Genomic DNA, 12,404 nt, shown 5'->3' with positions numbered 1-12,404 from the left:
CAGGATTTGAACACATACCTGCCACTGTTGGGTCAGGTGTTGGTTGGTACCAGCCACCACACCGACTGTCCCCCCTTGAGGACGTTCCGTGTCTGCTGGTCATGTGCTGTTGTTGTTGAACCAGAGGAACTCTGCACTTGTATGGTTGGAGCACGTGACGCCGTCCCCAGTGGGACATCAGACTTTGACATCAGGTGGTCATCGCTTGCTGCCATGTTGTTGTAGACCCACCTTGAGTCCCGTGTGTTGTTAAGCTTGACATTGTGGGGAAGTTTTAGTGGTGGGTCTGGGTAACCTGGGCAGGTATCGAGGAGGAGCCCAGACAAAACTGATCCCCTGTCCTTCAGGTCGGGGGTTGGCATCAGTAGAGAAAGACCTCTCATGAATCTTCTCATACCCTTCAATCCAGGTGTTCTTTCCTGCTGCAGAGCTGCAGGCAAATCTCTGAACCTCCATAAACAGGAAGGTTTATTTATACAGAAGTGCTGCAAAAATCAGGAATCAGAACTAGAGCCTTGTTCCAGAGACGATTGATCAGGATTCGTCTTGAAGCGTGATGGAGGTGTTACATCTCCAGAAAGACAGTGGAAGTATGTCTAGAATTAATAAACGAACGGCAATGTTGGTGTCATCCAAAATATCACAAACAATGAAAAAGAACAGAAGAGCGGAGTCTGGATTGAACCATACTTCCTTTGTGTGTCACATCAGCTGTTGGATCCGCCCACTCTTTCCCTGTCACGCATACAGGCGGAACAGCTCGATACAACTGCTTCATCATTCTCTTTTTAATCTCACCCTTCCAATATCTGCCCCCCCATCAGCAGCCCACTGCTGCATGAGGAAATGGAGCAGATTAAAACAGGCTTCTGCCATGTGGAGTCATAGAGGTCCGTCATGGCGGAGTCTTCTGGGGCCTGCTGACACTGAGCACAGCCTGAGGATCATATTTCCCTCTGAGAACAACACCGTAATTGAGCAAGTGCTGAAAAGCAGACTGGTGGAGAAGAATGGTGATTATACTTATTGCAGAAGCTCTTCCAGTCACATTTGGAGCCAGATTGTGGAAATTCATGAAGAGCAGCAGGACGATTTACACCTACATTAATCTGAGTTGTTTGACTGGAACAGCGACGTACATCTTTCTCATGGCCCCGTCAAGAAGTGAACATTCCTCATCAGCTCAATGAGGTTTTTCCTCATGAGATCATGTTCTAAAATGGTCAAAAATTGGAATACAAACTTGTTAAATGCAGATATTGTGTGATGAAGTTGAAGTTACAGAAGGCTGTTGAGTTATGATAATAACTATGGGTGGAAGTGAACTGGCAGACCTCCGGCCAGCGCTCTGACCGGCCCACCGGCCCACGTCCAGCCAGCCCACACCTTCCGCCAGCCTACCATTCCACCTCTCTGTTAAATGCTGTTATTGTGTCATGCATTTAACATGTTGCAAGTTGTCAAATTCTGTCCACATTTGTGACAGAAGCCAACAGGGAGTCCATCCAGGAAGGAGACCCTTCCCCCGAGCTGGATGAACTACACGTCCCCTGAGGGACTCAGGTGTTATGTCAACAGCTGCAGTAAAGGTAGGAGAGATGAATGGTCATATCTCTCACTCTGACCCTTTTTTCTTCTTGTTCATTCATTGGTTCTTTTCTATTATTGACTGTTAAAGTTATGTACAGGCTCCTACTGAAGGATGAAAACACAGACACATTCCATGTCATCCTGCTGTCCAAACCAGATTTTACTGCAGAGGGTCACATCCAGTGGGCTCAGCAGTACCACCTCCAGGTCCAGCAGTGGCAGGTAGAAGCTGTTGGCAAGAGAGGTGATAAAAAACCACTTTTGGATCCACACAGAGCTGCCACTGGATCGATAATGCCAGTGAATGATGAGATACAGGAAATGGTTGGATGTAGTGGCTACGGCCTAGGACCTGGGGTGTTGGTGCTAGAGTGTATGTTCTAGGGCCCACATGCTAGGATGTAGGTTCTAGGGTGTAGGTGCTAGGGCCTAGGACATGGGGTGTTGGTGCTAGAGTGTAGGTTCTAGGGCCCACGTGCAAGGATGTAGGTTCTAGGGTGTAGGTGCTAGGGCCTAGGACCTGGGATGTTGGTGCTAGAGTGTATGTTCTAGGGCCCACGTGCTAGGGTGTATGTGCTCGGATCCACATGCTAGGATGTAGGTTCTAGGGTGTAGGTGCTAGAATGTATGTGCTCTGGCCCTGTCACTAGGGTGTATGCACCAGGTGCTAGAACCTTGGTACTAGGGCCTAGTAGTGCTATGGTGTAGGTGATGCTCCAGGTTGAGTTCAGTTCACACTCATATGACTGAAGAGCTGTACATTAATGTGGAAGCTTAAAGGATGGTGACCATCTAAGTGTGTGTGTGTGTGTGTGTGTGTGTGTGTGTGTGTGTGTGAGTGTGTGTGTGTGTGTGTGAGTGTGTGTGTGTGTGTGTGTGTGTGAGTGTGTGTGTGTGTGTGTGAGTGTGTGTGTGTGTGTGTGTGTGTGTGTGTGTGTGTTACAACTCATTTAAATAGAAAACCAGGCGCATAGTGCGAGGCTGCATCAAAAACAACTCTGGCAGTGATTTCTCTTTGGATCACAGAACACACACACACACACACACACACACACACACACACACACACAAGCTATTTTTACATGCAGCCATATGCTGCTGCAGACGCTTGGTTCAGTTACAGTTTGTTGTTGTTTCAAGGGGGCGGAGCCTCAGAGCCTGTGCGTCTTAGTGATGCTAAAGTGCTGTTTGTAAAAAGGCTGCTTGTTTTCTTCAGCTGCATAATCGAACTGAGGAGGAGCTGGGAACTTAGTCCACGTGTTGGTCATTCAAAAAACATGGTTCCGTGCAGCATATGTCCCCACATTCAAGGTGTAGGTGAGAGCTAGTTTAGGTTCTCACAGCTGTGTGTCTGGGTTGTGTGGACACTTGACTACTGCTGCAGTGACTTGGGTCCAACTCGATAGACTTGATGTCAAGTCAAGTCAGTTATGGTTGTACAGCACCAAACCCCAACCAAAGTTCTGTCCTGACTCTGTCCAAGTAGAGCAGGTCCAGCACCTCCCTCCTTCAATGAACCTCCACCCAACAATTCTCCATCAGCAGCACATCCTGCAACAGCAGCCACCAGAACCTTCCTTTACCAGCAGGAAGGTGGAGCAGATCCAGGATCAGTGGGGACGGAGAGAGAGCAGGAGAGCAGGACAGAGACAAAGACAGAGAATGGAGGAATACAGAGAGACAGAAGGAGAGAGAGAGACAGAGATAAAGAGGGAGAGAAAGGAGGAGAGACTGATGGACAGAGACAAAGACAGAGAATGGAGGAAGACAGAGAGACAGAAGGAAAGAGAGGGACAGAGATGAAGAGGGAGAGAAAGGAGGAGAGACTGATGGACAGAGACAAAGACAGAGAATGGAGGAAGACAGAGAGACAGAAGGAGAGAGAGGGACAGAGATGAAGAGGGAGAGAAAGGAGGAGAGACTGATGGACAGAGACAAAGACAGAGAATGGAGGAAGACAGAGAGACAGAAGGAGAGAGAGGGACAGAGAGAAAGAGGGAGAGACAGGAGGAGAGACTGATGGACAGAGACAAAGACAGAGAATGGAGGAAGACAGAGAGACAGAAGGAAAGAGAGGGACAGAGATAAAGAGGGAGAGAAAGGAGGAGAGACTGATGGACAGAGACAAAGACAGAGAATGGAGGAAGACAGAGAGACAGAAGGAAAGAGAGGGACAGAGATAAAGAGGGAGAGAAAGGAGGAGAGACTGAGGGACAGAGACAAAGACAGAGACAGAAGAAAAGAGAGGGACAGAGATAAAGAGGGAGAGGAAGGAGGAGAAACTGATGGACAGAGACAGACAGAGAATGGAGGAAGACAGAGAGACAGAAGGAAAGAGAGGGACAGAGATAAAGAGAGAGAGACAGGAGGAGAGACTGATGGAAAGACACAAAGACGGAGAATGGAGGAAGACAGAGAGACAGAAGGAGAGAGAGGGACAGAGAGAAAGAGGGAGAGACAGGAGGAGAGACTGATGGACAGAGACAAAGACAGAGAATGGAGGAAGACAGAGAGACAGAAGGAAAGAGAGGGACAGAGATAAAGAGGGAGAGAAAGGAGGAGAGACTGATGGACAGAGACAAAGACAGAGAGACAGAAGAAAAGAGAGGGACAGAGATAAAGAGGGAGAGGAAGGAGAGGAAGGAGGAGAAACTGATGGACAGAGACAGACAGAGATTGGAGGAAGACAGAGAGACAGAAGGAAAGAGAGGGACAGAGATAAAGAGAGAGAGAAAGGAGGAGAGACTGATGGACAGAGACAAAGACAGAGAATGGAGGAGGACAGAGAGACAGAAGGAAATAGAGGGTCGGAGATAAAGAGGGAGAGAAAGGAGGAGAGACTGATAGACAGAGACAAAGACAGAGAATGGAGGAAGACAGAGAGACAGAAGGAAAGAGAGGGACAGAGATAAAGAGAGAGAGACAGGAGGAGAGACTGATGGACAGACACAAAGACGGAGAATGGAGGAAGACAGAGAGACAGAAGGAGAGAGAGGGACAGAGAGAAAGAGGGAGAGACAGGAGGAGAGACTGATGGACAGAGACAAAGACAGAGAATGGAGGAAGACAGAGAGACAGAAGGAAAGAGAGGGACAGAGATAAAGAGGGAGAGAAAGGAGGAGAGACTGATGGACAGAGACAAAGACAGAGAGACAGAAGAAAAGAGAGGGACAGAGATAAAGAGGGAGAGGAAGGAGAGGAAGGAGGAGAAACTGATGGACAGAGACAGACAGAGATTGGAGGAAGACAGAGAGACAGAAGGAAAGAGAGGGACAGAGATAAAGAGAGAGAGAAAGGAGGAGAGACTGATGGACAGAGACAAAGACAGAGAATGGAGGAGGACAGAGAGACAGAAGGAAATAGAGGGACGGAGATAAAGAGAGAGAGACAGGAGGAGAGACTGATGGACAGATGATGTCAGACTGATGTCACAAGCAGTGCAGAGTCACAGTCCCCCTGCATCATGGTTTTCTCCACACCTTCAATCCCACCTGAAATGTTTTTGAGGAGCATTTAGTTTGCCTGATTTTGTGCCCCACTACTAGTTTTCCAGTAAAACAAACCCAATAAAATAACTATATAATTATGTTAATGAATGTGTCAGTGAATTTGGATCCAGAATTAAACGCTGGTGAAGAGCCTCTAAAAGTCAATAAAAAATATCTCTGGATGTAAATATGAGGCATCCCACTGAGCAGAATCACCTCAAATTAGAGTCAACTTGCCTTTCAGAAGGTAACTCAAGCAATGTTCCATGCAAAAATGCAAAATTCACAGTTTCACACTTCAATTGTGAACATTGTCTGATTTTAATCCAACGCACTATTTGAAGAGTTGCTTTGGGCTCTGGGGAAGTTGGTCAGACAATTGTCATGCAGGTATCAATCAAGTCTGGTGACAGAAGTGTCACTGTTGAGGGATGCAGCGAGCCGGTCCTGTCACATCTTTGTTCTGGCCAACAAACCCAGGCAGCATTTTCAGTTGTATGACCTGAATGTGCAGCTTGTGCAGAGCCGCCCGCAGTGGCGGTTCTGATGGACCATGGCCAACATGCCTACATGCCAACCCACGTGACTCTTTATGAGTCAGATGAGGGCGTTACGTGTCGCGGTCACACAGGAGACTAGATGGACAAACATTTGAGCCATTTGGGCTACTAAGATTTGGACAACACGTCTCAGAGCTCGTCAGCTTTGAAGAGAACGCCAACCAAGAACCACTGGGGTCCACAAACCTGCAACCTGGACCGGGACAGTGCTGGTCCAGTGCTGCCCACCGCCATGTTTTGTGCACCAAAGGTGAGACTGTGAGTGTTGTTGTGGCTGCAATGTTCTAGAGACAGGTAGATGTTATGAGAAAGTTGGAGGGCTGCAGTGGTCATGTGATCCACGTGCATGAACACATGAACGCTCCCGCAAATATGAATTTTTATGCACCATCAACGTGTTGGCAGCTCATCAAACACATTTCTGCTCCAGTCAGAGGGCTGCGTCTCATTGGCTGTTTTCCATCCTGCCCCCACTGTAATGGGTCTTTAACAGATCATCATGCAGCCTTTTCTATCAAGCCACCCTCACCCACCGCCGCTTCCCCCTCCCTATCTGGGCAGGGATGAGGAGGATCATGTAAATACCCCCCTCCTCCTCTTTCTCCTGCCTCGTTCCTCCTCCTCTGCACCTCCATCCATGATCCTTTTTTCTGCTCTTTGGGTTCAGGGGGGGCAGAGTGAAGCCCCCTCACAGGCAGTATTCCTCCCTTTGCAGTCTTCAAACATTAAAACTTGTGTGACATCAGCGTAACTGGGGGCTAGATTTCGTCACGCTCTCACAACCACCACTGAATCCCCCTCCTCCCTCACCCCTACCTTCCCCCCACTCCTCAGTCCTGGTTAGTGAGTGTGGAGCCAGCCTCGGTGTGGAGAGGAGAGAGACAGAGGGAGAGAGAGAGAGAGAGAGTTTCCCAGAATAGAGAAGCAGGCGGAGGTGAGAGGGATGATGATGGAAGCCAGCTTTGACACTGAGGAGAGTTTTGACGATCCGTCCTGTCTCGCCCTGCAGACGCCCGGCTCGGTTTCACCTGCCAGGAGGCAGATCAAGGAGGTCAAGGAGACCAAGATAACTGTGAGTAGTACTTCAACTCGATGCTTGTATCCGGTCAGAAACAAGTTCATGTCTCTCCTCATCTCCATCTGTTGTCCTGAAGCCCACAGCAGAATGCATGAAGGGTTCCGGAGCAGCGTCCAGGAGAAGCTTCCAGGAGCCCTGTGCTTGGTTCTCACTGACTGATTTAACGCCTGTTCACCATAAATCGCTGATCGCCGTCTGATTGGTTTTCTGGCCTCACAATTTTCATCACATTGACAACCTTGACTCATAGAGTCAGGAAGCGATGTTTGACTCTGAGAACCATTTCGGTCCTGATCTCAAGGCAGCGTGGGTCACTGGGTAGTTGAGCTGCTCTGAAATTCCTCAGCTGCAGCCAGAATGAAGGTTTGAGGAGACGTCAGAAGTGTAGCTGAAGGAGCCCAGACGGTGGCTGTGGTTACATAATGCCCTTATAATGATGGTGGTAGGGCTGCGACCATGTGGTCCTGGTCCTGTTGCTGCTGGTGGTGTGGTTAAGGGAAGGCAGAGAGAAGTGGTTCTGTGTCTCACAGAATTTTGGACTCGGTGGGCTCTCTGACCTGCAGCGGCCGTCAGTCTGGCTATTGTGAAAAGACCTGCGAGGGATGCGGCCAGAGCCGTTTCCATGGTGACAACAGCAATAGCTCTGATTCACGGAACAACCCTGCTGTGGGATTTGGAGACATTTGGATGGCCACTGTTGAAAAAAGAAAAAAACATGGATGTGTTGTTGACATCTGATGTTATTGTTGCATTTCCAACCAAATTCCACGTTTGTCTCTGCGTTTCCTAGATACAAACCTGAAATAGTTCCCTGACAAAGACAACAAAGGTGTTAATGACGGGTCTTCTGTGGCTGCATGACGTCAGTCCAGGAAAGGTGTGTTTTTGTTCACTGCTCATTACACAACCCCTCTCCTGTTCAGTTGTCATGGCGATGCACTCATCCATGACTGCTGGCAAAATGGACCCCTGCAGGACACCGAGGAGCAGATAGAAGGAACCGTAACCTTGTTTTCACCTTCACCGTGTGCGAGCAACATTTGTCATTGTGGCCTCTGTATTTTGAGGTCATTAAACATTCATGTGGACTTGTTGCTATGCCGGCGCTCATCACGTTGGCGCTCATCACGCTGGCGCTCACCGCCTGTGGGACTCAAATGTGCCATTCAATTGTCAATTACAGAGGAAGATGAGGAATAAAGAGGGAGTGTGAGATTGTTTTGTTATGAGAATGTGTTGGGGGGCTGAACAACCAAAGAAATGTGTTGCTTAGCAACAGAGGCAGAGCATCGTAGTCTCATTTGCTGCTTAGAAACGGATGTGTGAGAAGTGTGATGTATTTTCATAGAGAGCAACAATTTGATTCCAGACACAACGTCTCAATTCGCTCAATAAATCGTCTCCCCAGCTGTTGTTGGCACATTCCTGGGCACAACATGGCAGCTGGCCTGCCTGCCGCATCAGCGACGGCTCTTCTTCAGGTACGCCCAGAATGGCCTGCAGCTCTCTGTAGATTTCTCACGTGCTATGTCATACAGGTAATCTGTGTGAATATTTGATCCTGGCCCTGTAGGATGCCACTGAGCAGCTGTATGGGGGAAGTGAGCTGGCCCAACAGCCATCCTCCAGATAAATGGTCTCATTTTCAGCAGGATGCAAGAGGCAGATAAACAGTTGTCATGATAGATGTGGAGCTCGTGTAATGGAAAATCTGGTGCCCATGACAATCAGTAGGATCTCTGAGGCAGAAAATGAACAAAGTGAGTGGTGGGCAGTAAATCTGCTGCAGTGAGGAATCGTGTGTGTGTGTGCTGCAACAAACCGCGTTAGTCACTCCTGATGTAACCAGGAAGTCATGCTCAAAGGCTGCAGAGGTTTCACATGCAAAAACACACTCATCTCGTGCATGTGCGTGTGCGTGTGCGTGTGCGTGTGCGTGTGTGTTGGGCGAGGGTTGCTGGAACTGCTGAGCCCCCCAAACATCAGAAGATATTGATTCCATGACCAGCTGCTTCACTATTGGCCCAAAGAGGCAACGTAACTCATGTTTAAAGACAAAGGATAAAGATTAAAAACATATCGATGATTATATTTATTATGTATGTGGGAGGATCCTGATTGGCCACTGAAAACTGACTCCTCCCACAATGGTGTTGACATCTAGATGAGCAGAAGAGGAAATGACCGAAACCATATGAGGAGAGGCTCGACATCAGTAAATATTATTAAATATGTTGAGATTACATGTTCGTATTACATGTTAATATCACATTATTATCACATGTTAACATCATAAGTTCATAACACATGTAACATCACACGTTAGCATTACATGTTAACGTGTGATGTTACATATTCAGTGGAACCAGTCCAGTGGCCGACACAAGCTCAGTGAGGGTAAATGTCATCTGAGGTTTTGATGGTTTTAGGCGACAGTGATTTTGAACGTTTACCGTCCCACTGAGCTGTTCTAGCTTGATGTGTTTGTCACAGCGAGGTTCTATCAGCAACATCAACTAGTGATGCAGTTCTGCTGCCAGCTGGGGAATGTTCCATGTGTTCTTCAGTCTGGGCAGCAGCAGAACCAAGGCTGTAAACACTGTGAGTCAGTGTGTGTGCAGCAGTGGTTGACGTGGTGCACAGGGCCCTGCAGTTCTGGGGGGGGGGGTTGCATAATTGCAGCCCGAGGAGTAATTGGAGATGCTGTGGAGCAGGAGTCTGTGTTCAGGCAGTTGGGGGAGTTTCCCCCCCATGTTGCACTAACGTATCATTGCACTTCATTCGTCTACTCCAGATCAACGGTGTGACGTTCCCGTTACCAGGAGAAGGCCCCGAGCAGCAGCTGCTCAAACCCAACGAATGGAGCTACTGCGACTACTTCTGGGTGAGTTCTACTAAAACAGAGACAACCCTCTTCTGGGTTGTCTGGCCTTTGGGAGCAACTGGCGTTGGACTCTCCCACTCTGACGTAACCATCCTGGCTCTGTGCTGTTACGTGTGATGTTTGTCACACAGCAGTTTTGCTCAGATGTGCACCAAACGCAGACCTTGATGAACCCTGGTGCACATACTGACCCACCCTCATCCTGACCCACCTTCATGGGTCTCCATGGCTCCTTTAGCCACCCAACTGCAACAGTATGAGGATAAGACAGCAGCCAAAACAAAGTACAGTAGTAGAAATATGCGTCCATATGAACACAGGACTTAACCCTGTGTTGACTCTCCTGCAGATCAGATTAGTATCATGTTCATAGCTCCTCTTGGCTGGGTCTTTACTGGTGCTGTGTCGGCTGAGATGCCTCCTGCATCTGACCTGTCATCAACAGGACCAAAGTCCACTCAGTGTTCTGTCAAGTCAAGTCAGTTTATTTGTGTCACCAAACCCCAACCAAAGTTCTGTCCTGACTCTGTCCAAGTAGAGCAGGTCCAGCACCTCCCTCCTTCAATGAACCTCCACCCAACAATTCTCCATCAGCAGCACATCCTGCAACAGCAGCCACCAGAACCTTCCTTTACCAGCAGGAAGGTGGAGCAGATCCAGGATCAGTGGGGACGGAGAGAGAGCAGGAGAGCAGGACAGAGACAAAGACAGAGAATGGAGGAAGACAGAGAGACAGAAGGAGAGAGAGGGACAGAGATAAAGAGGGAGAGAAAGGAGGAGAGACTGATGGACAGACAAAGACAGAGAATGGAGGAGGACAGAGAGACAGAAGGAAACAGAGGGACAGAGATAAAGAGGGAAACAAAGGAGGAGAGACTGATGGACAGACGGGAACGTGAGCAGGTGGAGCTACGGGTGGCAGCTGGAGCCTCTTCAGGTCTGGAGCCTCCTCCAGCAGCACCAGGATCTGGGATGAGAGGAGAAGAAGAGGAGTTGGGAACACGTATGAGGACAGGAGGAGGAGAGAGAAGCCCAGTGCATCATGGGAGATCCCAGCAGTCTGAGCCTAGAGCAGCAGATCTAAGGGCCAGCCTAAGCAGTCCTGACTATAAGCCTGATCAACAAGGAGGTCTGAAGTCTGCTCTTAAACCTAGAGAGGGGGTCTGGGTCCTGGACTGAAACTGGGAGACGGTTCCACAGGAGGGGAGCCTGATAGCTGAAGGCTCTGGCTCCATTCTACTGTTAGAACTCTAGGAACCAGCAGGAACCCTGCATCCTGGGAGTGAAGGGTTCTAGCTGGATCATAGGGGACTAGGAGCTCTGTCAGGGATGAAGGAGCCTGATTGTTGAGGACTTTGATGGTAGAAGAAGAATTTTAAATTCTGTTCTGAATCTGACAGGGAGCCATGCAGAGAAGCAGTCCAGGAGAGACCTGGTCTCTGCTACCAGTTCTAGTCAACGTGGGCAGCAGCGTTCTGGACCAGCTGGAGAGTCTTTAGGGACTTATTAGTCCAGCCTGGTAGGAGGGAGGTGCAGTAATCCAGCCTGGAAGTGACAAAAGCAGGGACTAGTTTTTCTGCGTCTTCTTGAGCCAGGATGTGTCTGATCTTAGCGATGTTACGTAGATGGAAGAAGGCGTCCTGGAGGTTTGTTGAATGTGGGAGTTAAAGGATCCTGGTCTAAGAGAACTCCTAGGTTCCTTACGGTGGTGCTGGGGGCCAGGGTGGTGCCATCCAGGGTACCTGTCTCATCAGATCAGGTGGTCCTCAGGTGTTTGGGCCCAGCACAAGAACTTCAGTTTATCAGAGTTTAATAAAGGAAATGATGGTCCTCCATGTTTTTCTGTCCTTCAGACAGGCCTCCAGTTTCTGCTGCTTCACACACAGAACACACACATCTGCCCATCGGTGACTGAGGCATACAACACAGGCTGGCCCGTGTGAGGCAGACATTTGTGACTTGGACAGTGCTCATTCTCACAAACATGAGTGGCTGTCTTTCAGTCCACTGATGTGTTTAAAAGATGGTCTCTTCTTTTTCAGACTGACAAGAAGGACCCTCAGGGGACCACCTCGGTGGCAGGCTTCGAAGTTCTTCTGCAGAAGCAGCTGAAGGGCAAACAGATGCAGAAAGAGATGGCTGAGTTCATCCATGAGAGGTACAAGCTTCATGTCACAGAGGAATAACTGACGAGCACCGCCACACTGCTGAGATCAGGTGGATTTTGATCGACACCTCCTGACCATCATGGGCCCAAACCCAATTCAGGGCTGGTAACAGATTAGGCCCCAAAATTAACCTGTAGTGTAATGATGTCATCTTGAAGGGATACGTCACCCAAAACATGTATTTTACCTTCCAGTACTCACTGACAGGAGTATTCTGCCCACTGAGATGTTTCTCCCTCCTTCATTGCTTCTTAGTGACTCAAGAATGCAAAATGAGCCAGCCTTGTATATTTAGCTTGAAGCTAACGGGGCCTGAGGGCTAACAAACTTTACAGAATCACAGATCAGTTGACAGTGAAGAATCTGACCTTCATGTAATTCAGAGCCACATATGGAAATGGTTCAAGCCAGAACTGAGAGTTTCAGTTCTTTCTGGCTCAGGACTGTGGGAACCAGGCCTTTGACACAGAGGCACTTCTGTAGTGACAAATCTGGAAAGAAATGAGCCTTAAAAGAATCAGTTAGCTTGTAATTCCTGCACCCATTAATTAAAGTTCAGTTCCCATTGAACCTACGCATGAACATCTAAAACAAGATCAATTAGCAATTCAGGGAAACACCTCCATCCAATCTCAC

The 12,404-nt window shown here is 48.6% G+C and overlaps 1 protein-coding gene across 1 annotated transcript in view; it reads left to right on the top strand.

Moving 5' to 3' along the window:
* The first annotated feature begins 6,359 nt into the window (after positions 1-6,359).
* Positions 6,360-12,404, top strand: part of gas7a (growth arrest-specific 7a) — a 25,453-nt gene continuing 19,408 nt past the window's right edge. The window contains exons 1-3 of the mRNA XM_086186095.1: positions 6,360-6,710; positions 9,511-9,600; positions 11,643-11,758. Coding sequence (XP_086042221.1) covers positions 6,582-6,710; positions 9,511-9,600; positions 11,643-11,758 — 335 coding nt within the window. The 5' untranslated portion in view covers positions 6,360-6,581. The remainder of the gene's footprint in view (positions 6,711-9,510; positions 9,601-11,642; positions 11,759-12,404) is intronic.

The sequence above is a fragment of the Aulostomus chinensis genome, chromosome 18 (genome assembly GCF_037954235.1).
Source record: "Aulostomus chinensis isolate RoL2024-O1b breed Wild chromosome 18, RoL_Achi_v1.0, whole genome shotgun sequence".
Classification (NCBI taxonomy): domain Eukaryota; kingdom Metazoa; phylum Chordata; class Actinopteri; order Syngnathiformes; family Aulostomidae; genus Aulostomus; species Aulostomus chinensis.
Note: the sequence above shows the minus strand (reverse complement) of the source record. Positions and strands in the feature narration are given on the sequence as shown.